General features: G+C 38.6%; 1 protein-coding gene across 1 annotated transcript in view; it reads left to right on the top strand.

Moving 5' to 3' along the window:
• The window catches only part of wdfy2 (WD repeat and FYVE domain containing 2), a 93,822-nt gene extending 68,161 nt beyond the window's left edge, over positions 1-25,661 (top strand). Inside the window, exons 10-12 of the mRNA XM_028799705.2 lie at positions 16,468-16,598; positions 21,011-21,119; positions 24,241-25,661. Coding sequence (XP_028655538.1) covers positions 16,468-16,598; positions 21,011-21,119; positions 24,241-24,270 — 270 coding nt within the window. The 3' untranslated portion in view covers positions 24,271-25,661. The remainder of the gene's footprint in view (positions 1-16,467; positions 16,599-21,010; positions 21,120-24,240) is intronic.
• The last annotated feature ends 328 nt before the right edge of the window (positions 25,662-25,989 follow it).

Genomic DNA, 25,989 nt, shown 5'->3' with positions numbered 1-25,989 from the left:
ATCCATGCCTCTCGTCTAGAGATATCATGAGTACACATTATACATACTAATATATTGTGTTTTTTTTGTGTTATAATTGTGAAATAAATAAATCCAGCACATTTTTTTGATTCATAAACTAGGGTCTTGTTAATTTTTGTAATGTGAACTGGGGACATAACTAAGATAACCTTGAACCCAATAGTGTTAAAAACAGAACCCCTTGTACTGGAGGTGGTTGCCAAAAAGCTTAGGGTAGATAAGGTATAAAAACTGATGAGAAAACACGTGGTGACATAAAGAAATCTCCAAAGAATGGTAGATTTTAAGACAGATTATTGTTTCTAGAGAATGGAAATTTAAGTCTATAGGGTAGTTACTTACATAACAGGTAAACAACGCTATGTCAGGGCGCATACAACTCAAATGCTTTTAGAAAATGAGGTAAAACTACAAAGGAACAAGAAAAGAGTAACCAAACAGATTTGCAGGGTTTCAGTGCCAAACGAAGGTTTTGTGTGCAGAGCTGAGAGACTGGACTTTTGTGGAGGCATCAATTCATGTGTCGAGGAGAAACAGGCTGAGGTGCTTAAAACTTGAGAAGAAAAGCTCAGGGATTGGCTGGATGATGATTACAGTATGTAGACAGTGAAGGAGATGATGGAGATAAGCAAAGCATGCACTGGTTATGTCTCATGCACTGACATAGCCTTTAATTGGAAAACACAGCTCTTCACAAATATATCAATTTCTGTGCATGGAAAGTGACGTGATCAAAGACAAGCGATGAACTGTGACATATCACATGCCTGTAATGCATATATGAAACACATACAAAATCTCTCATGATTACTTAAACACATTAAACACACTTGTTATTTTAGTTTACCAAACCCTGCCCCATCCTCTAGCCGACAACTCCACTATGTACTTTTCTGGTTATTGAGTGCAGAAGACATAATATCAGTGTTCATCTATGTTTTATATAGGTTTCACAAATGAAATTACTGAATGTACTAAATCTTGCATTGTAATGATCTATAACGTCCTGGGTGTTAACCCCGAGTGTGACTTGGGTTTTGAATTCTACATTTTTACGGTTAAGCCCAAGTCAAACTTGAAGTGAGTATAATGATCCACTTAACAGCTTTAAGCCTGAAACTCCATCTAGTGGATGAAATTACATTATGCAGCAAAAAAAAGAATGAATTCTATGCATTCTGCCACTTTACAGTATAGCAGAGCCTTCAACCTGAAACATAATGGCAAATGAAAAACTGTAAAGGCAGTTTTAGAACAAATTGAAACTGAACCATTGCTCGAATAGTGATGATGATGACAATGTGAATTGGTCATCAAATGTTCAAATGGATAGTGAAACTGATGCATACAGTACTGTACAACTGAACCACACTGATATGCCTGGTGACTTCATTTGCATAAACCTTCGTTGTGGTATGACAATAGTTTGCATGGCAAAAAGGTCAAACACTTACAATTAAGTGCAAGGACAAGAAAGACTTTAGCCCCCTTCCACGCCTTTCAGAATGCAGCAAGTGCCAAAGTTTATGTCAGGGTAAATGTTAGTCACTAAGCTTTGTGCTGTGGTAGCCTATAACAACACAATGGGCATATCGATCATGCAGATCGTGCAATGATATTCTACCATTTCACGAGCAAGCAACAGAAAAAATTTTATAAGAACAGTGTACAATGAAACATGCTTTTACTTTCTCAATTGCAACTTCAGACTGTGTGTTGATAACTCTTTCAAAACATATCACACAAAGGACATGTACTAAATCTGCATCAGTACAGCAGTGGATACTACACATACTGTACCTTTCCTACTGTATTGTATGTTGATGTTTTGTTTTGATATTTACATGTTTCTGTAACATGTAATAATATTTTTTTCTTGTTGAAAAAAGTTCAATGTTTTTGGATGATTTTTCTGGGGCTAAACGTAATGCTAAGGAGGCTAAATATTTCCTCCTCATTATATGTCCTAATCGACAAACACTTGCAGTAAAAATTACGCTACTAAATAAAAATTTATATACAGCAAAATTTTGAAACGAATCACAAAAAGCATTGGTGATAGATTAAAAAAGAGGCAGATCAAGTGTGTGGAGCAGCTCAGTTTGATGGGTTTGCAGAGCAAGGTGCCAGTCGAGTACTGTAACTGAATCAAATGGTCAAAGAATAACATATGATTGAAATAAATGGGATTTTTCCCCTTTTACAGATTCAACAAAAATAAAACACATGTAACCTTACTACTTAAATTTCATTATGACTTTCTTTTAGGTATTACGTGTCAAGCAAGCAGCCTCCAAAAGACATGTGTTGGATCTTCCATCCATCCATCCTCTTCCGCTTATCTGAGGTCGGGTCACGGGGGCAGCAGCTTGAGCAGAGATGCCCAGACTTCCCTCTCCCCAGCCACTTCTTCTAGCTCTTCCGGGAGAATCCCAAGGTGTTCCCAGGCCAGCCGGGAGACATAGTCCCTCCAGCGTGTCCTGGGTCTTCCCCGGGGCCTCTTCCCGGTTGGACGTGCCCAGAACACTTCACCAGGGAGGCGTCCAGGAGGCATCCTGATCAGATGCCCAAGCCACCTCATCTGATTCCTCTCGATGCGGAGAAGCAGCGGCTCTACTCTGAGCCCCTCCCAGATGACTGAGCTTCTCACCCTATCTTTAAGGGAAAGCTCAGACACCCTGCGGAGGAAACTCATTTCAGTCGCTTGTATTCGTGATCTCGTTCTTTCGGTCACTACCCATAGCTCATGACCATAGGTGAGGATAGGAATGTAGATCGACTGGTAAATTGAGAGCTTTGCCTTGCGGCTCTGCTCCTTTTTCACCACGACAGACCGATGCAGAGCCCGCATCAATGCGGATGCCGCACCGATCCGCCTGTCGATCTCACGCTCCATTCTTCCCTCACTCGTGAACAAGACCCCGAGATACTTGAACTCCTCCACTTGAGGCAGGATCTCGCTCCCAACCCTGAGAGGGCACTCCACCCTTTTCCGGCTGAGGACCATGGTCTTGGATTTGGAGGTGCTGAGTCCCATCCCAGCCGCTTCACACTCAGCTGCGAACCGATCCAGAGAGAGCTGAAGATCACGGCCTGATGAAGCAAACAGGACAACATCATCTGCAAAAAGCAGTGACCCAATCCTGAGTCCACCAGGCCAGACCCCCTCAACACCATGGCTGCACCTAGAAATTCTGTCCATAAAAGTTATGAACAGAATCGGTGACAAAGGGCAGCCCTGGCAGAGTCCAACTCTCACTGGAAACGGGTTCAGCTTACTGCTGGAGAGGAGGGTCCGTCGGATAGTCGAACCTCGGATTCAGGAGGAACAGTGTGGTTTTCGTTCTGGTCACGGAACAGTGTTGGATTAGCTTTCCTGAAACTGAAAATGTTCTTTAAAACAGCCGTTTTAAAAGCCATTATGCCATTTTTCCCATTTTTCTTTTTATTATTTTTTCCCATTAGTTTTAGTAAGGAAAAGAAACCAGTTCATGTTTTGCTATGATGAATGCTTGATGATTTTAATATAAACAAGATCAACAGCAAAAGATTTTTAGGGTACTAAAGAAGTGTTTAAAATCTGTTGCTAGTATGCCCATAAGGTAAAAAACGGAGCAGTGCAGTAGAAAAATCTGTACATTTCATAAATAATGATCACACTATCAATTACAAATAATAAAAGTGTTGATTGTGGAAGTAATGTGTAAAATGAACACAAAAAATGAAGTAATGCAGCTTGGTGTCTGGAGTAACACAATGCCGAAGTTAAGTGTTCTTTTACAATAAAATGTCATTGTTTGCCTTCGAATAACAATTTTTTCACAGAAAAGAGTAATGTTTGATCTGACAGATCTGCTCTCTGTTAATGTTTAGCCATCCTTGACTTTTAATGAAAAAGATTACATTGTAATGCTTTCTGGTACACATACACACACAGTATATAATGCACAGGACCACTTTTTGTTTTGAGGGCTCACAACCAAATCCAACCACATGTACATGGATTTATGCATAATAATATGGACATAAAGAAAGATAATTTGATTTTTCCTACTAATTAAAACTGTAAGTAAAGAAGTATAAATAAAATGTGATATTATGGTAACTCCAGGACCACTACAGATAATCTGTCTTTTGCATGTAAGTATGTCTTGCAACTCAGAGTGCTGGACCTATGAGGAATAAGCGCTAAAAACTGAACCACCATGCCAATCACATAAAGGAAATGTAAACCAAAAAACTGCATACATGGCAATGCTATTCTGCCTTGCTAGTTATAATGTGCATAAGACCAATACCATCAAAAATCCTGGCCATGACCAAATATAATTTAATTGCAATAATAAATAAACGTATTAAGCAAACTGGTCATTTAAAAAGACAATTTAAGAACCAAAAAAACATGAAACATACAAAATGTATCATCCCAAAATATCAAAATTTAAAAAGTCAAATACTAAATTCTAAATAAAAAAAAACACAAAATGCATAAGTAAGTACAAAACAGAAAAAAGCTCATGATTACCAAATCCAAAATTCAGACTAGTAATAACAAAGCAAATATTCCTCAAATCCACAAAAGCCTAATCTGATTATCAAAGATCACTTTAGACTCCATCAAGTGAAAGAAGTAAACAAAAGTAGGAAACTAACTAGTGACAGAATGCAGTGGCAGAAAGAACACCACATATTCCCTAAATGCCAGTAAAAAAACTACTAAATAAAAAAACTTTTAAAAAAATGATTAACAGAAGACACAAGGGATGAAATAATCTAATAAAAAGAATTCTAAAAATAATGAATAATTACAAAATGACTAACAGAAATAAAACATACAGCTACTTATCAGCCTCTTCTACTGACTCATCTTGCACAAATCCCTTAAGGTACTAAGGCTTCATTTGTAAAAATATGGAAACATTGTTCTATACTGTATCCATCAAGTAAGTACCTGGGGATGGTACTAACTCAGTGGCTGAAAAGTATAGCCACAGGATCTGAGTATTATACAGTAAAGAAAACGGCATGATATATTGCATGAATGAACGTGAGTGGAATAGTTATATTAGTTATATGGAGATATCTGGCACCAGCAATCTTCTTGGGATATTAATATATTTAAATGAAAAGAAAAAAATGGTGATTAAAAATTAAAAATCAAATAGTATGTTTTTTTCCTTAGTTATAATTGTTAGTCCTGAAAAATACTACACTTGAAGCAAAGAAAACTATCCAAAAGCCTGTGATATAACTTCATAAATTCTTTCTTTCCTTCTTTCATACCTAATATTTAATCAACCTCAGTTTTCCTTAAACATGGATTTTTTTATATTGGGACTCTGACAGTATGCGAGTTATTTTATTTTCCTTCCATGTATACATACATCTTTGGATATGGAATGTGTACAGTGTTGCATAAAGGACTTGGTTAATCCTGTTTTATCTGCTCAATAAAGTGGCCTGGTTTTTTGAAGTATTAAACAGAAATGCTATGCATTCAGTTCAATGTAGCAGATGTGAAGGCTGCCTTCTTTATTAAAATCGTAAAAGTAACAAAATTTCTGAGTTTACACTCCCTGCTGGTCTGCTTATTAAAGGAGTTTGACTGAGGATATGATTTGCAGATGATGCATTTTTACTTGTTTTCTTTATAAATGCTGCGTTGACAGTTTGTTCTGAATGGAACAAAAGAGTGCTGACTGTCCTGACCAAATCAGTGAATACAGCCAGGCAGGAAACAAAAGAAGCCTTGTGTATTTATGAGAGGTGACTTTCAGTTTTCAGTGGAAAGGGTGGCTATTGTGCAACATCTTCAATAAATTTACTGATTTAGTTTCAATCATGTTATTTTGAAGTCAGTAAAGGCATTTGGGGTTTCTCCAGTTGGTACCAAAACATAAAAAGATTAATTTTCCGTCTAGTTAGAAAACTGCAAATAGTACTGTGTGTGTAATAATAATGTGATGAACAGTCATTCGTACGATGTTTTCAGCAGCATTTACTAAACTCGAAATTTTATTTGGTTATTTTCTTAATTTCTTTCTTTGACTCTCAAACTCAAATGCACACATGGTTTGGGAATGGTAAAGCTCTGCCAATATATGTCCATGAAAGAGTGGGACATTTTAGCATTATAAACAGATGTAAAGGTTACTAATGGCTCTATAGTATGTGCTCAACATAAGGAAAGCACCAACAGAGGACAGTGTGGCCAATTGCAGAGCAGTAAATCAATTCATTTCATTTAGGGTTCAGGACGTATGTTTGCCAAGAACATTATTTAATTAATGTATACATAGTAAATATATGGCTTTGTTCTCTTTGCATGTTTGGAAGTACCAAGACCACCTTGAAAGTCTTTCTCAAGATCTTGCTGTTATCGTTTGGAATTATCAGGGGCACTACAAAATATTATCATGAAGCCTAGGTCACTGGATGAAAATGTACTGCAAACCAAAAATATAAGTAGGGTGAATGCATTCTGTAGTATATATATTATGTTTTTGATCATATTCCTATAGGCAAAAACCATTTTACCTAATAAAAAAAGCTCTTGAATCAATCCATACCACTTAAATATTATTCAGGGTATATACAGTATAATACATGCTGCCTTAGAAAGGCAAACAGCATTATTAAAAATTTCAGTCAACCTGCACAGTCACTTTCTCTGTCTTCTGTTCCAAAACATTCAGGGAGTTTTTATTCAAAACTCAAAAGGCTACTCAGCAGCTACTAATAATGACAACTGCATGAGTTTTCATTCAGCTTATGATGATTCTTTTTTGTCTGTTGTTAATATTTTATTACTGTCACTAGTCTGTGGCAGATGAGCAAGTAAGAATTTCACTGTACATATGCCAAACATAGACAGACAAGCAGATAAATCTTATGTTACATAAATATGGAGAAAAAAGATCCTAGAAGCAAAATACACAAATTACCAAGCCCATTGTAATGGACACTTTTAAATATATTAAAGTGACTCAATTGTATAAACCAAAACTCAACATATTCTTTTAAAATTTGTTATATTCGTTCTGTTTCTAACAAGGAAGAGTAACCTTTATCTTTTAATAGCTAAAAGTTCTCTTCTATGTGGGCACTTTGAAATAATAATAATAATAATGGCACGAAATGGTGCAGCCATTTTTCAGATAAATCACCAGAATGCAGCAAGTCAGTGACATCACTGGTCTAATATTGAGTTGGTGGAAGAATTAAAATCCCAAGAATCAATGTTGTCTTATTTGTACTTTACACACTCCAATCATAGTTCATACCATTTTTTTCAAGTTATAATGTTATCATGATCATTTCTGAACATGAAAACTGAATACAGTAATCCCTCGCTATATCGCGCTTCGCCTTTCGTGGCTTCACTCCATCGCGGATTTTATATGTAAGCATATTTAAATATATATCGCGGATTTTTTGCTGGTTCGCGGATTTCTGCGGACAATGGATCTTTTAATTTCTTGTACATGCTTCCTCAGTTGGTTTGCCCAGTTGATTTCATACGAGGGACGCTATTGGCAGATGGCTGAGAAGCTACCCAACTTACTTTTCTCCCTCTCTTGCGCTGAGTTTCTCTGATCCTGACGTAGGGGGATTGAGCAGGGGGGCTGTTCGCAAACCTAGATGATACGGACGCTCGTCTAAAAATGCTGAAAGATTATCTTCACGTTGCTACCTTCTGTGCAAGCTGCTTCCTGAAGCGACATGCTGCACGGTGCTTCACATACTTAAAAGCTCAAAGGGCACAGATTGATTTTTCACTGTTTGTTTTTATCTGTCTCTCTCTCTCTGCTCCTGACAGAGGGGGTGTGAGCTGCCGCCTTCAACAGCTTTGTGCCGCGGTGCTTCGCATACTTAAAAGCCAAACAGCCCTATTGATTTGTTTGCTTTTGTCTCTCTCTCTCTCTCTCTGACATGCTCTGCTCCTGACTCGCACTCCTTTGAAGAGGAAGATATGTTTGCATTCTTTTAATTGTGAGACTGAACTGTCATCTCTGTCTTGTCATGGAGCACAGTTTAAACTTTTGAAAAAGAGACAAATGTTTGTTTGCAGTGTTTGAATAACGTTTCTGTCTCTCTACAACCTCCTGTGTTTCTGCGCAAATCTGTGACCCAAGCATGACAATATAAAAATAACCATATAAACATATGGTTTCTACTTCGCGGATTTTCTTATTTCGCGGGTGGCTCTGGAACGCAACCCCCGCGATGGAGGAGGGATTACTGTACTAGTACATGGTTTAATCCTGGTATTTCAGCACTGCTAAAAAAATTGTGGTGCTAAAAATAATCTTATGCAAATCATAATGAGCTTTCAAACTTCTATGATATGGTGGTGACCACTACAGTGTGTTTCTCTGACACTTACATAATTTTCTTCCTTCTAGTTTGAGGTCTTGATCCAAAGCTAGGAGATACTGGTTTCAATAGCAGCAATGCCAAGCTCTACAGCAGGATACTTACTGTATAAGAAAAAGAGAATGAAAATAAAACTATCCCTAGTAAAAAAAAAAAACTATGCTACAGTTTTAGATTATCTAAAATAATATAATCATGCAACACAAAAAACATGGCAGTCGAGATGTTAAAATCTAATCAAATTAAAAAAGTAATCCTGTTGGGTGACTTTATTTGTTCATTATTGACATTTCCGTTTTATTGCATTCAGTGTTTTTGCTAATTACCATTCAGTTTATTTGAAAATGTGTGCAGTGCCCTGGGCTTTTTAATGGAAGTTCATCATAAAAGAATGAAATGAACTGAACCGAGTTGATTTAGCTTTGCAAAAACCCAAGGCTTAATGAGAGCAAGTTAAATTTCCTTAGTAACTGAGGCTACAATTCGCATGGGCTCACCAAAATTGGACAACAGAAGATTGGAAAATGTTTCCTGGTCTGATGAGTCTCGATTTCTGCTGCAACATTTGGATGGCAGGGTCAGAATTTGGTGTCAACAACATGAAAGCATGGATCCATCATGCCTTGTATTAGTACTTCAGGCTGGTGGTGGTGGTGTAAAGGCGTGGGGGATATTTTCTTGGCATATTTTTGGACCCTTAGTACCAACTGAGCATTGTTTAAATACGACAGCCTACCTGATTGTTGCTGACCATGTCCATCCCTTTATGACCACAGTGTACCCATCTTCTGAAGGCTACTTCCAGCAGGATAATGCACCTTGTCACAAAGCTTAAATAATCTTAGACTGGTTTTTTGAACATGCCAATGACTTCACTGTACTCAAATGGCTTCCACAGTCATCAGATCACAATCCAATACAGCACCTTTGGAATGTGGTGGAACGGGAGATTTGCATCACGAATGTGTAGCCGACAAATCTGTAGCAATAGCATGATGCTATCATGTCAATATGGACCAAAATCCCAGAGGAATGTTTCTAGCACCTTGTTAAATCTATGCATTGAAGAATTATGGCAGTTCTGAAGGCAAAAGGGGTTCCAACCCGGTACTAGCAAGGTGTACCTAATGAAGCGACTGATGAGTGTAGTTTTAGGTTTAATTTGCTTGTTGAATTCTCTTTGGAAAAAAAGAGGTATCCATTGTGTAAACAACAATACATAGTAAGTACAGTTACTGGCAGAATGTTGCTAAGCAGTACTAAAGAAAGAGAAAATGTTTGCTCTGGTTTGTGTTTATATTCTCTGAGTCCTTGAATGTCTGCTGATTATACCTGAAAGCCCTATTCTGACCCCGAATATAAAGCAGCTACATTTTCTAGACCATCTGGAAGCTCCATAATACTGTGAGTTTATCTGTTTCCTAAACATTTTTAGTGACATTACACTACATGGTTTTTTTTTAATCAGACTATGTCCGTCTGTCAACAGTGTGTCCTGACCTTGGACAGTTTCTGTCGTTTATCTAAAAAGAGTCTCCCTGTTGCAACATACTGTATATCTCTGAATTGGGGAAACCACCAAACTCCTGCCTTTTTCCACCTTTCTGATGACCTTTCCATTTAGGAACCCCTGACAAAGAACAAAGTTAATACACTTTGCTTCTTTTTACAAAACAGTAAACCTCCTTCCAAAGTTTCTTGTAAATTCTGATTCATTGAACATTCCTCAAAGCAGGGTCTTTAGTAATCTGTTTTCTGTTTATATGTTTTATTTGATATAAGCAGCCAAAGCAGCAGCAATTTCTTAGCATTATCCAAAGACAGTTCTGGGGAGTTCTCATACTCTCTTTATCAACTTCTTTTATTAAAACTCATGTCCACTGGAGACAATTCAAGTGACTCGTATTCTTTACTTTTCAGTATTTAATTTACTTATTTGTACCAAAAAGAAGATGTGCGTATTGTCATTTGCTGATGCACTGTTTAGTGTTTTAATGGTTTAAACAGTCTGTGGTTTGTAATAGAGGTCCTTTTCCCATCTTCAACAATTCTTGTTTTTGTACAGAATATTTCCTATATATAACAGTGAAATTTGTTTTTGTTGTTCTGTATACTGATTTTTTTATTTGTAACCAATTCAGGCTGTCATTATGTAAACAATCTATGTGACCACCTATGATTTCTAACAAAAGTACTAGTGTTTTTATTTTTTTTCTCTTAAACTTTAATGCCAATTTGTTTGTGTTTTATCACTCTTGTATAAAATTAACCATGGTAGCTGATTATTTTATACAAGATAAAATAAAAATACACATATAAATGAGTTTGCTTTGAAATAGGCTGTGAACAGTTATAAAGTTACTCTGCTATTCTGCTATTAACAAAGTGAAAACAAATGCTGGATTTTGAAGAAGGCCCATCACACTCGAATGCTTTTCCGTGTTTCATAAGATGGTGTGTGATGTAAATAGGTAATGATCACATGTAAAAACACAACACTCTAAAATGCATGCAATTCATTTTACATTCGCTTGAAGAAGAGCCCATTCTGGCAGCAAGAGGTGCAAGGCATGAAGCAACCCAGTCCATCTCAGGACCCACTTGTGCCTACTCAGATCCTCACACTGACATGTTGCCAATATGAAATTGCCAGTTAACCTAGGCTACATATCTTTGGGAATATGGAAAGAAAACTGGAGTACCTGGAGGAAAAGTTAGAAAGATACAAGGAAAACATACAGTTACCATATTGAAATGATCAAGCAATGCATTTAGCTTATGTTGTTCCATTTAGAGAACTAGAAATTACTGTTTTGTGGATATGTAACTGTAATTACCAAGTATAATGTAAAGGCCTAATTTTGCCTTCTTAGGGCTCATTTATAATTCACGCTCAGAACGTGTACGTGCCCGCATCATGGCCGCCACGCATTCTGAGCGTTCATTTGATGCGTCCTCTGAGCAGGTCCTCATAAATTAACGCGATGCGTGCGCGAGTTGCAGTACCAGCAAAAAGTCGGGGGGCGCAGTGTGCTAAAAGTTTGAATGTGACGTCAGCCTCTCTGTTTACTATCTACATGTGACAGAAAGCCGCTTTGCGGATCCTACGAGATCGGTGCGTGCGCTTCGATATTTGATAAATGGTTCGATGTGGTGAAGCAAAATGCTGACATACAGATGTATTCATGGTGCTTTTATATTCAAGTGTCGCATATTCCCGATCGTAATGACACGATACATTTTAAAAGTCTCACATACCGTCTTCTGTGCCATCTTTTTTTCTAGGGCTTCCTCTGCTCCTGACAGCAGCGAATCACCAGCAATAGAGCGCCACACTGAGCACATTAAATGTATGATATTCCAACTCTCTGCACATTTAGAATCCTTAGATTTATACTTGATATCACTTTCATGATGAAAAGCATTAAAGTATGTATATTACATGTTACTGATAAATCTGTAATTTCGTTTAAATAATGAATACTGTTAATAATTACACACATGAGGTGACACAGTGGCGGAGCGTTAGCACTGCTGTCTTGCAGGGAGTCACGTCGCTGATATTCCCTGCCTGGAGTTTGCATGTTTTCCTGCTGGGTTTCCTCAGTGTGCTCCAGTTTCCTTCCAAAGATATGCAGATTTGGGGATTTGTTGCCGCTAAAATGACGCTAGTGTATGTGTGTGCTTGTATTCACCTTGCGATGAGTCGAGGCATCGTCCAGGGATTGTTTCTCACTCGTGCCCAATGCTTGCTGGAATGGATACATCCCTGGATTTAATCAATAAACATCCTTTTCAGAGATATTGCGGTAAGGTGTCATCGAAATTTAATGGGTGTTCTAGGCAATTCACAACACAGAGAAGCCGAACATGTTCTCACCGTGATAATATCTCGCACTTGCACCTGGCGGATTCCTCCAGATTTACGTAAAGTACGCGCGCAAGTATAAACACTTCAACGCTTGCATAGCAGGAGCGTCCACTGCAGCATGCGTTGCGTTACATGAAGTATAACTCCAGCCTTATTGGTAATGCTTCAACTCCACTTGTATGGTGATTCTCACCACTGAGCCACAACTGTAACAGCTGTGTTCTTGGAATAATTAATAGCAATTATCACTCTTTGCAATTTTACCTACTTGCAACGTTGCTGTTCAATCATTAAAAACAATAAATCAAAAGTTAAGGCAATAAGTGTCTTATCCTTAAAGAGAATAACGATCCAAGAATTTAAAAACTTGGCTATTCAGTGCTGTGTTCATATACAGTAGTACTAAATGCACTTAGGCAAATAAATAGGTATTATTTAGTATTTGTTAACACTGTAAACCACAAAAAAGAACACCACAAACACACACAATTCATTCAATATGGTGCATTTGATTGAAAATTGGCATAATGACTACACTGTAACATTTAACTTAAATATCCAACAACATAAATTCTATGCTTATATTCAGTTAGTAAAAAAGGTCCACAATACATGAAAATTTGACGCTTACTTTTCAAGAAATGCATGTTATTGCCGCTAACACAAAGCACATACTCTACCTATTGATGGTGCACATGAAGAAGCAAAAACAAGACTTTGAGGGACCCTAACCAACTACCAAAAAACTTTAGCAAACTCAGTTACTCCAGTTCTTTGTTTTGAGACCACAGCACATCCTGGGTTCAGGTCCTGCCAGTCTACTGTATTCTGGGCAAACACACAAACTAACCCACACTCACTCACATGATCCCAATTTAATATCACCAGTAACAGAGAAAATGTGTTGTGACAAAAGGTGCTATATCAACGCTCAACCCGACACAGAGAGACGTAGGAGGCACACTGGTGAAACAAATAAATGTTTTTATTTTCTTTTTCTTTGCCTGTGGGCAATGCCTTCCCCGTTTCCCACAGGCACGACACAGTCCAAATAAGCACAGTACCACACAATTCTTCTTCTTTCTCTTTTTCTCCACCACTCCTCTCCGGCAAGCTTTGTCTCCCTCCTCCCGACTCTGGCTCTTGGAGTGGTGGCTGCTGGCTCCTTTTATAGCCCACCCGGAAGTGCTCCAGGTGTTTGATGACCTATTTCCGGCTGCACTTCCGGGTGTGGCAGAAAAGCCACCCACAATGGCTCAGGAACAACTGCAGCACCCCCTGGCGGCACCCCCAGATCCTAACAGGGTTGTAGAGAACTCCATCTCCCATGGAGTACTGCCGGGAATCCGAGGCACCACTGCCACCCAGGGGGGCTGCCATCTAGCGTCCCAGGGGAGGTACTCTTCAGTCCATAGTTGTTTCCCCAGACCATACAGTGGAACCTCGGTTCACAAATGTCTCGGTACACGTACAAATCGGTTTACGACCAAAAAGTTCGCCAAACTTTTGCCTCGGTTCAAGACCACACACTCGGTATACGAACAAGCCAGTTTCCCTTTCGGTTTGTACATGTTCAGTCTCTCCCTGTGCATCTCCTGTGCAGCGAGCAAGAGAGAGAGAGCAAGAGAGCGTGACACACACAGGCAGCGAGAGAGAGAGAGCACACACACAGGCAGAAAGAGACAGACGCACACACACAGGCAGCACGAGAGAGAGGGGGCTGGACACATAAGGTAGGAAGGCAGTTAAAGAATGCATTGGGCTTGATTTTGTTTTCACTTCTGTTTACAGCCATCAGTTCGTAGCGTGCATTGTTGCAATGTTACTTTTCTTGGTGGTTTATTAAATTACGGATTTTTTCAAGTGTTCATTTTTTTTCCTGTGCTTAAAACTCATTAAAAAAAAAGTGTTTTTAGCCAGCTGTTGGTAGCGCTATAGCGCAAACTATTGCAGTGTTAGTTTTCTCTGATATTCAAGGTTTTCTCAGTGTTATTCAATGTTTTTACATTTAGTTTTCTATTACGCTGTGCATTCTATGGTTTAATTAACTATATTTGTGCTTAAAAACTTTAAAAAAAATATATATTTACATACAGTTCATATGGTCTGGAATGGATTAATTGTATTTACATACAATCCTATGGGGGAAATTGTTTCGGTTCACGACCAAATCTGTTTATGACCAGAGTTTTGGAAAGAATTATGGTCGTGAACCGAGGTTCCACTGTATATAAAAGAGGCATCCCGGCCATCCTCCACAGTGTATAGGTAAGGGGAGAATGTGCAAACTTCACATAAGACAATGGCTACACTGGGATTTCAACCTAGGACTCTAAAACCTCTAGGCTGCAGTACTACCCAGAGCACCAATCTTTAAAAGATTTTAAATGATACACAGTAGCATATTATTTATGTCACTGGATAAAAAAAAACAAAAGAAACAACAGAAAGGTAACTGCTGTTTACAGTTTTTCAGGTGATGGCACTAACAATGATATTTTTCCCACCTACAAAATCTTATAGAAAGGATTTTAAATAGTTAAATGTTATACATTGGTGCTGTTGAAAATTTTCATGAAATAACAACACGGGCATAACTTTCTGCATATTAAAATAAAAACAAAAACTCCGTAGAGTTGTCCAGCATCACAAAGGCAGTGTTTTATTTTATCACTATTTTAAAAATATATTATACTATTAATGGTTTGCTTTCATTTTTAAATTTTTTTTTTTTTTTTTTTTTTAGAAAATATTACAATCTTAATACAGTTTAGGTTACATGATGAAAAAAGTGACATTGTTTTGTCGGGGATTTAGATACTGTGATTGTGTGGTTAGCTGTGCTGCCCAGCAGCTCTCTTAAGAGTTGGCCCAATCACTGTCTCTATGAGGCTAGTTTTCTGTCCTTATGTCTGCTTTGTCTCGTCTCCAGCACTTTCATATCCCAAATACATGGAAGTCAAGTTGACTGACAACACTCAATTAGTCTGGTATGAGCCTTATGAAGACAGAGTTTATGAATCTGGTAAAGAACTTTGTTTCTTGGTGTCATCAGCAAAACCAAAGAGCTGGTTATTGATTTTTTCAGCACCAAAGAGCATCTACATCAAGCCACTACTAGTAACAAAGGAGAGAATGAAGACAAAACTGACACCCATTGTGAACAATGTTGCACATCCTCTCTGATGTACTATCATTAACTACTTTTAGCCAACAAATTATTCAACAGAAGTGTGTCAGTAAATGCTACTGATGCTCCTTCATACCTATAGCAATATGTCTGTTATAGTCTCAATAGTGTGCCCAAGAATTATTTTGAGCAAAAGCAATCCAGGAGACGATAAAGAGACTGAAAGACAAGGTCAGAGGCAAGCCAGGAAGACAGTCAAAACCAAACTAATAAAATCAAAAGTCAAAAATAAAATTAGATGTCACAAACGCAGCTGCAGTCAAAACCAAAATGCTTACACTTGGGCCTACTTGTTAAAAATGCTAACTCCCGGTTACGTTTTCAGTTTTTATAAGACATACACCCAAGAGATATCAAATCTGCCATGCACCATTGTATTTATTGCTAAGGTAAAGAGGACGCCACCGATCCAGAATCTCATGACAGCACAAACAGGAAAGTGATGACACGCAGAAAGTAAGCTAGCAACACAACTTCCTTAAAACTAAAACAAAAATGACACCTAGTTAGAAATTAAATCTACATATCAAACAGAAAAAAGCTAACCTGGACAAAAAACACACATATAACAACAGCAAAAAAATGCCTTTATAATGCTTCACTTGAACTGCTCTCTTAACTTTAGTCAACTCAAAAATGTTTTCTTTTTTGCAATTTTTGTGTGTGTTAGGGAGAAGGTGGAGCGTGGTGTTGTTATTTGTTATATTTATATTTCCTGACTTTTTCCTTAAGACAAATAATTTACAATCCATCTATCTACTTATATTTCTATTACTACTTACTACTCCCTCAATTAATACAAAACCTTTGTCAAAGTGTTATATAAATCATTTTTCACACTCCTATCAAAACAATGGATTTTGTCAAGTTTAACAAAAATCATAAAGATCTAATTTTTGTATTACTGAATCCATTTATTTGTTTGTTGTTATTTTTTGGCACCTTGTAATATTCAAACATACATTTTTTTAGTTATATAGTAAGTTTTTCATTTGTTCTGATTCCACAGCATCACTGTCGAAAGTGTGGAAAAGCGGTGTGTGGAAAGTGCAGCTCCAAACGCTCGACAATCCCTTTGATGGGTTTTGAGTTTGAAGTGCGGGTCTGTGACAGCTGCTACGAATCAATAACTGATGAGGAGTAAGTGACCCTTTTAATTTTCTTACAAAATACAAACTGGGGTAGGACAGATTGTTTTGATATTGATGTGCTGAACGTTGGTGATATGGTATTTGCCAAACGGTGACTTGCTAATTCTGAGGAATTAATATTTGATTACTATTTCACGAAATCAATAGCTCCACTTCTAGCATTTATGAATATAGTGGGTATTTTTTTCAGTTTATTTTTATAATAACTGTGTTACCCAGCTCTGCCTGGGAAATTTCCTAAGACAAATGGACTCAGTCATAGTGCTGTCAGTTAATCAAATCTATCAGAAGAAATATATGTAATATGTAACAGAGTACTGAGTATACAACATGTTGTTGTTTTGTTTTTTTTAAACCAGGGGCTAATATTGCGAGTTGACTAGAGCTCCTTACTTTTGAATATGCTACATACAATTGACTAGTGCTTTTTTTGTAAACAAAAAGGCAACGGTACACATACGTTGAGTATGGATCAAGTTTGAGGTACTGTGGCGTACTGGTAACACTGCTGCCTCACAGTTAGGTGAACTTTATTCAACTTGAAACAGGAACAAGCTCATTTATTGCAGTGGAAGCTACCACTCTACTACACACAGACACACCAAACAGGCAGGGTCGAGGCCAGGTCAGTGGCCAAGTTGTATTGTTCCCTGCATCACCAATCAGGCAGCAGACCCGGGGGCAGTGAACTTGCAGTTGCCTCTGTGGCACTGTGGACCTGTGATTGCCTCAGCGACGGACAAGCAGCCCTCAACAGATGCATGAATCATGTTTCCAGATGTTGCCCAGTTGGAGAGGGAGTCAAAAGAATTCGAAAATCTCACATATAGATAGATAGATAGATAGATATTTTGTCTTTCCTAGTAACACGTTTAACATGCTGTACACATTTACAAATATTAAAATAAAAGACAAAAGAGACCTGCATAAACACAAAAGACCATACAATAAACTGTGTGTCTAATCTGACTTTGTATACAGAATTGGATACTAAGATAAAATACATTACACTAAGGCTACTTGCATTTATGGAAAGCTTTAGGCTTTTAGAAAGAAGTAAAGTCAATCTCTATATGACAAACTGGACATCCATATGCTCAGTGGATAGTCTACAAAGTGTTGTTAGACAGTTTAATTAATTGTGATGAATGTGATAAAGACCTCTCAGGTCTATGGCTGGGCGTTTTTTTTGTTTAAATTATTTTATTCAATCATAATGTTTTAAAACGATATTCAAACATGAAAATTGTGATTTTTTTTCTCAATTCTGATTGAATTGATTCCATCATTAAAGTTTTGGCTAAAGTTTATAGCCAGATGCCCTTCCTGATACTAAGCCTTTCTGTGCTTATCCGAGCTTGGGACTGGCACCAAGTTCAGCTGGTTTATCCCTTGGTGGCTAGATTAGAGTGCCAAGTCAAGAGGTCTGGAGGTGCATGAGGGAGAAATGAGTTCCAAAGAAGTATGTGAGAATTGTCCACAATATGTATGAGTGTGTGATTTCTTGGGTTAAAAGCAGTGTTGGGGTAATAAACAAGATTCCAGCTGTAGTAGGTCTGCACCAAGGATCTTAAATCCTTACCTCTTTGATTTGGTTAGGGATGTGTTGAGTCATGGGATTAAAGACCCCTGGGTGAATGCTTTTTGCTGATGCCATTGTGTTGTATAGCACCAGAAAAGAGGGAGTGGAGACGAAGTTGGGAGAATGGAAGGAGGGCTTTGGAAGATAGAGCGTTGAAGATAAGAACGAGACAGAATATATGAGGTTTAATGAGTCAGGATTCAGAAGTTAGCCTGCAGGGAAAGGTACTGAAAAGACTGGATAAATATAAATATCTAGGATCAGTGGTAATCCAAAATAGAAAAGTAGATGCAGAGATACTCTGTAGAGTGCTGTGTGGATAGAACAACTGGAAGAAGGTATTAGGAGTATTGTGTGATTGAAAAATTAAGATAAAGGTTAAAGGTAAGGTTTTTAAGACCAGCAATGATATATGGATCTGAGACATGGTGAGTAAAGGGAATGCAAAAGAAGATGTTTAATGTGGCAGATATGAGAATTTTGAGATGGATGTGTGGCATTACAAAAAAGGACAGAAGAAGAAATGAGACAATCAGAGGTACAACAAAAGTGGGAGAGATAGCTAAGAAAGTACAGGAAATTAGGCTAAAGTGGTATGGAAATGTGATGGAGAGAGACAATGAATATGAGGGCAAAATAGTGATGGGAATGAAAGAATAAGGGAAGAGAAACAGGGAGGCCAACGTGGAGGTGGATGGATAAAATAAAGGGAGATCTGAAGGAAAAGGATGTGACTGGTGAGGAGATGCAGGGCTGAGCTGTTTGGAGAAGGTTGCTCAAGCACATCAGCCCCACAAAGAAATGTGAAAAATGAAGAAGAAGAAAGTACAGCGAAACATTTAAGTGAACACTTATTTCAATCAGCTTGTCACATGTATACAGTTAAACATATTGCAAAATCTGACCAAAAATCTCCATGATGCAGGGTGTCCTCAACAGCCAAGTCCTGACAGTAGGCATGCAGACAGGACTCAGAGCACTGTTTGGGGGACAAGCACAGAGGAGCTACATCAGCCCACTCTCTACGCAAAGCAGCAACTTAGATGCTTGGGATACAAACTGGGGATGAAAACAGGTTGCCAGGGGTATCTGGTGCGTTTTTCAGTTGGATGGTGATAAAGTCACAAGCTAGGCTGTGTGCGGGACATTGAATTTGTCTGCTGTGCCACTGCTGAATTGAACCTGTGGGACTGCGACACATGAAGCTCCTGCAGACTGCTATGACTTTGAAGCAAGAGGCTACAACAGGCTACAACAATGAGAGTCTTGTAAATAGTTACTGGTTGTGTTACTGGTACTTTCAGTGCATTTGCTTGTAGAAATAATCCTGTTGCGATTTCTGCACCACAAACCATCAGTACAGTTTTGTTCTTTACATCTGTAGTAGTAGGGTGTTGTACCGTATTACCCATTATGGATGCAGTGAGAAGTGAAGCAAAATTACACATTTTATAGGCCAACTCAACAGATTACAATAGGCAAGCTTTCAAGGCCACTCAGGCTCCAGACTACAACTTGCCTGGAAAAGGGGCCCAAAATGAAATGTATTCAAGTAAAGCACAAATAGATGAAAAATGTAATTAAGTAATGAAGTAGTCTTACTTAGTAGATAGACAGACAGACAGACAGAACGTTATTTGTCCCCGGGGGAAAATTGGGCTTTTTACAGAAGCTCTTTAAAGTAAATAAATACATAGATGGGTGGATAAGTAAACAAATATTGCAAACCGTAAAGGGATTCTGACAACTCAGAGAAGGCCTGTACTTTACTTGGATGAATCCACACAAAACACTGATTTTATCTTTGATGGGGATTTAGCCTTCAGTTGTCACACTCCTCTCCTACTAAAAACTAGTATCTCCATGTTAGAAATATTGCAAAATTGAGGAGACTTCATACACTGAAGAATTAAAGTTACCACTTTATGGCCAGGCAGTTCAAATCATTCACTTAAACTACTTAACCATGAATTGAAATTAGCAGGCTGGATGGATGGACTTTTTTTATGGTAGAATGTTTAGTGTGGACAGTAGAGGGCACCAGAGAGTGCCCACAGACACAAGTCCTATTTAAATAAAACCGATTTATTCATACAAGTACCTTCCACAAAAGTTCCAATAGTGCAAATAAACACAATTCTCTTTACTTGTTCTCCTTCGTTTCTCCCCCTGTACACCTCCCAGGTAAGCTTTATCTACTTCCACCCGACTCTTAGTCGGCTGGATGACGTCGAGCGGCTTCTTTTATCTGGGACCTGGGAGTACTTCTGCTGCTAAGGCATATCCACATGGAAGTACTTCCAGGTCACACAGAAGTCCCAGAAAGCAGGGATAAGGAATCCGACAAACCTGTTCTAGGGAACTGCAATATCCAGAGTGCCTTTTGGAACATCCACAGAGGTAACATCGCCCAAGGAAATTGTCTCCAGATGTGCCGGGGGACCTGAAGTCCTTCCATAATGTTGTCCCCCCAGCATGGCATTATCCCAGGGTCCATCCCAGCTAGAGTGCCAGTGTACCCACTGTGGCATAGGCATCTTTGCCCTATGTTCTCTGGTGGCATAGGGCTAGCCTCCCATCCACTTAAGGAACCATGCTACATCCTGGCCGGGATACCCGCCCATGTGTGTTGTCCGTCACATAAGTTTACCAAACTTGAAATTTTCAAACAAGATCACTGTTTAGTGAATTGTAAAGTCTGTTAATGTCTTAGTTATCCTTTGTTTAAATGTTGTTTCTACTAGAAAACAAACTGAAATGTCTCTGTGGGCAGCATACAGTATTTCTTTGTCAGTGTTTTTCATTGTTTCTTTTTTCAGGCGTGCACCAACGGCTACTTTTCATGATAGCAAGCACAGCATTGTCCATGTTCACTTTGAAGCAACAAGGGGATGGTTGTTAACATCTGGAGCCGATAAGATTCTGAAGGTGAGGAACAAACAATGTTCTTATAAGCCTTTTGTGTCTCTAACCTAAGTAGATTCTGCATAAGTGTTTAGGATGTATTCACTGTAAAACCCTACTTTGGTTTCACTAGCATGACATGCTATAATGTAGCTTCTGTGAAAATAGTTACTGATATTCTAATTTATTTTTAAATTAAACACTTATTCATCAAAACCAAGTAATATATAGCACATTACAATTGTTAATATATTTCTTTGTTTGCAACTAGACCATGTGAATCGGCTTCCTTGGTTGACACACAAAGTCAGTTCAAAGCAATTCAGTCTGTAGTCTTTTATGTTGCACTCCCAATGTTTTGCGGCTAGGCCACACTGAATGATTGCAAAGGTTTATGGTAAAAACAGCAGTTCAAAAATGCTCCATCGGTCCATCCATTTCCCCAATTTGATTAGTTCAATTTGGGATTGTGGAAGCTGGATCTCTTCTGGAAGCAGTGTAAAGGAGCTGCTTCTGAGGCTCTATGTAATTCAAATCTTGTCATTTCGTGGCTTTCAACTGGCAGCGACCAGGTGGAAGAGCACAATATCAGGACTGGGATGGATCATGGTGCGATTCCCCAACAAAACACTTGGTGAAGTTGGCAGCATCTGCACTGTGGATGTATAGGGTGTAGGGGTGGTGCTATGCAAAAAGTGGGAGCCAAGTGAGAGAAAGCTCAGTTGATATCACCAGGAAGCACTCTGCTTGCAGTGCTTAGAGTTACTCCCTGTATGAATGAGTGTACTGCGGTGGGCTGGCGCCCTGCCCGTTGTTTGTTTCCTGCCTTGCGCCCTGTGTTGGCTGGGACTGGCTCCAGCACACCCCCATGACCCTGTAGTTAGGATATAGTGGGTTGGATAATGGATGGATGAACGAGTGTAGGAGTTCTCCTATTGCTCATGGTGTAAAAGGAGCTTCAGAAGGCCTTTCTAATCCAATGTCATGGGTTTCGTGACTGTCCCTGGGCAGTTACCATAGTGAAAATGTCCAGCTTGGGATGAATTGTTTTTGTAATTCCACAACAAAATCAATTTGTTCCTATTAAATACTCTTTCACTTATGACCATAGCATTCTATATAGCAATTACAATTATAGCATAAAAATTAACATCACACAACATAATATACAGTACATATGATATTTTCAGGTTGGTGTTAAATCCAAATTTCAACTACCCCAAGTCAGCCACATTCTGAAAAGGATTTAATTAATGAGTAGAAAATGTCCGAAAATTGGTTCTTCTTATGTAATAACACATCCACTCCATTTTAACATGGTCTGGATAACAAAAATTTAGGTAGAAGGTTCACTATATGCAAAAAAAATTTTAATTATTTTTGTATTACTAACTAATCATACAAAGCATGGGTTTTCTACAGCACTGTTGACTGCATGTAATACCTATGAACATCTTGTCCATGTTCTCCACTCATATTTTTTTATTATGGAGTGGTGGACAGCTGAAATATATATCAATGCCATGCTCTAGGCAGGGAATCAGTCCATCATATGACTCCCAAAAACACAGACATACCGCTTGGATCTGGCAATTAACCTATGTGATGCAACATGTCAGGGTCTATGGCAGTGCAAGATTTTTTTTTAATTATGTGGCTAAGGCTTTGTGGGTGTAGATACTGACGATGGAAATCCATGTGATTGTTTAACGGTGAAACTGGCTGATTGCTCCTTATTGACACTCCATGGGTTGTTAACAAAAGCACCTATACTCACAAGAATAAAAATAATCTTGAGTATAGAATGAGGAGAAGAATAATGAAAATCAGAGATGAGAAAGCCCAAAAGAGAAAGTGCAGAAGCGTGTGATCATGCCAGTGTAGAGAAGAGGAGGCAAGGAGGTCTGGTGGGCTTGTGAGAAGAATAGTACTCCAGGGACAGGACATTCCTGTTGAGCAATAGGAGGCGCAACAGTGGCCGACTGCTCCAAGGGTCACCTACAGATGCTGAAGGTTGGTGGTATGGTGACGGACTTGGGCTCTGAAATTGTCAGCAGTCTCTGGCTGAGGTGGCTGGGACGAAAGCTGGATGGGGGGCCACATTTGTCAGTGCCTCAGCCCAGGTAAGGACACCCAATGTGTGAGAGAGAGAAGCACTGGAGAGGAAAGTAATGATTCTGACTCTAATTTTTATACCTGGTTTCAACATATTTATTGGACTAATGTGTGGTTTCAATCTTCACCAAAACACTGCTTTTATGAATTATTTATTGGAAGATTTTGGCACTGCATTTTGGACACTCCATTTGGTTTTAATAAACACACAAAGCACTTTGCACCAGTAACTGATTTGTGTCTTCATTATCCAAGTCCATCATGGTTCATGAATATCAATGTCCCAGGAGACAGAATATGACAAGGCGGCGAGCACCCAGGACATCACAACCTAACATGCACATCTTTGAGATGTGGAATATTTTTTTCAAAAAAATGCAAACTCCACAAACACAATGATTAAGTTCCAGGATTTAAACTAAGATTCCTGGAACTGTGAGGCAGTAAGTGTCTGTCTACAACAGAACATAATGTGGATCAAATAAAAAAGGAGTGAGGCCCCGTTAAAGTGTGTCAGACAGTGAGGCAACACTGGGATTTGGATCCCACACCTGTTTGGTTTCACCTCCGTCTTTTCAGGAGTTACAGTGCACTGACAGTCTGTCAGCTAACTGGCAGTGGCAGGATTTCAGCCAGTGTTCGGATGTTCATGAATTTAAGGCTTATCCATTGTAGCTGTATAACATCGGCAGTGAATAAGGCAGGAAGTCATAATCCTAAACAATGGAAGTGGAATGGTGAGCAGATGAACATCAGTGAAAATGAAATGAAGTGGAACTCTTAAATGTCTCTTTAAAGCCATTCAGTTTCAATAAATGCAGTGACATCCATTAAGCTTTTCCTCAACAGTCTTGCTGTTATTAATAAATGGAGATTGGCAAGTAGGCCTCTAGTTGAAGCCTCAGAACTTCAGAAAGTTTCTAATGTGATAGTTGGTGACTGGTATGTGAGAGAGCACCATGGTACAGATCAATGTGTTTAGTCTCCTGTCAGTGCATTTATCTCACATTATTCTCTGTTTCCTTTGCAGCTTTGGGATATGACGCCAGTGGTATCATGAGGAAAATCAGAAGACCAGAGATGAAATTTTCTACACAACAGTATATCCACACTTGGACAGTGCATTTTTTTAAGAGAAAAGGAGGAAAACTTTCAACTAGGGAGTGTGACGACTTCTCGGCTTCAAAAGGCAGGCCCAGTTTGCAAAGAGGGCCACGGCAGAGCATGCATGTCCAAAGTTGGTGGCTGCTGCTTGCCAATCATGTTTAGCCTGGATATTTCGAGGTGTGCTTTCCTGGTGTTGCAAAAGCAGGTGCCATCTCCACTAACGTTCCTGTAACAGGACAGGACATGTGCTTCAGAAGTTTATTTTTTCTTTCCTTCTTTCTGTCTATACTTTTACCAGTGAGGTGCTTTTTACTGCCTCCTATTGGAACAGAGAGCATTCCACCATGGAAAATAATCAAAAGTGTGATGTGAAACCCTAATTTTCCAGTTTCAATTTTTTTTTCTGAATACTTTTAACCAATCTGGATAAATCACTGATACTCAGCTACTGAAAATTAACTCATCATTGCATGCTAAATAGCTAATGCCATCTCAAGCAGCAACTCAACAAGCTGCTCTGCCACTGGCAGTTCTTCTTTTTAACAGCCACACATAAAGTGGAGAGTCCTGCAGACCCAAAAAACCGCTGCTCAACAACAGAGAAAAAAGGGCTAAACTATGGTACAAACTGCGACAGAATAAACACTGAAGTATTTATTGATACATGGATATTTAAATTCTTCTTGGAAAATTTGTGCAAAGTATTTTTATTAAGACACTGCACTTTTTATTCTGTTTCTTTTGCCTGTATAAAATATATTTTAAAATCTGAAACAAACTTGAATGGAGACATGAAAAGGAACCACATAGTGTGATAAAAACATAAACTGAAAAAATCATTTTGAATTGCAAACTGCTTTTTATTTACTGATTTGTAGGTTGAATTTATAATCTAGATACTAACTGTGTGGTCAGCACGGGACGTCTGACTCCAGTTTGATTCCTCTTTGTAGTGCCTTCTTTGTGCTCCAATTTCCTCCCACCATCTGAAGGCATGTTATCAGATTGCCCAATTCAAATTGGTCAGTATGAGTAAGTGTGAGTGTGTTGTGTGATGGATGTCATCCTGATTTGGTTCCTGCCATGAGCCTGATACTGCTTTAATTGGCGCAGTCTCCCCATAATTTTGTAATGGACAGAGCAATTTCAGAAATGTATTGAAGTGTTTGTAGTCTGACCCAAATGGACCTGCACTCTTGAAAAATTTGTAAATAACATAATATACTGTATAAATTACATGTATTTTACGCTGCAAACCTTTAGCACTTAATGGCTGATGAAGAGTATTATTGGTACTAAGATGTAGACTTGAACCTTTAAAATAACAATACATCATCACCCAAATCTGTTTTATTTCTGCTGCTTAATGTATTGAAAATAATCATGAATCTTTCCATGTATACGAAGGGGCTGAGTCCTATGCATCTTAGCAAAGTCTTCCAGAATATGCCCAAATGGTATTTTGTGGACAGTTAGATGCATCATTACCAGGTGTGATGGATCAATAATGGGTTAGTAGTTGTAAGGATAGGAAACCTTTCGAAAAGAGAGAAAATGACAGCTTTGATAGGAAGGCAGTCATTCATTATTTATACCCACTTAGTCCAGTACACAGCAGTACAAATCCTTAAAACTGTGATGTAGTAATGTTGTAAAACAGTGGTAGTGCTTA

Source organism: Erpetoichthys calabaricus, chromosome 4, assembly GCF_900747795.2.
Source record: "Erpetoichthys calabaricus chromosome 4, fErpCal1.3, whole genome shotgun sequence".
NCBI lineage: Eukaryota > Metazoa > Chordata > Cladistia > Polypteriformes > Polypteridae > Erpetoichthys > Erpetoichthys calabaricus.
This window is presented reverse-complemented; position numbering and strand designations above follow the sequence as displayed.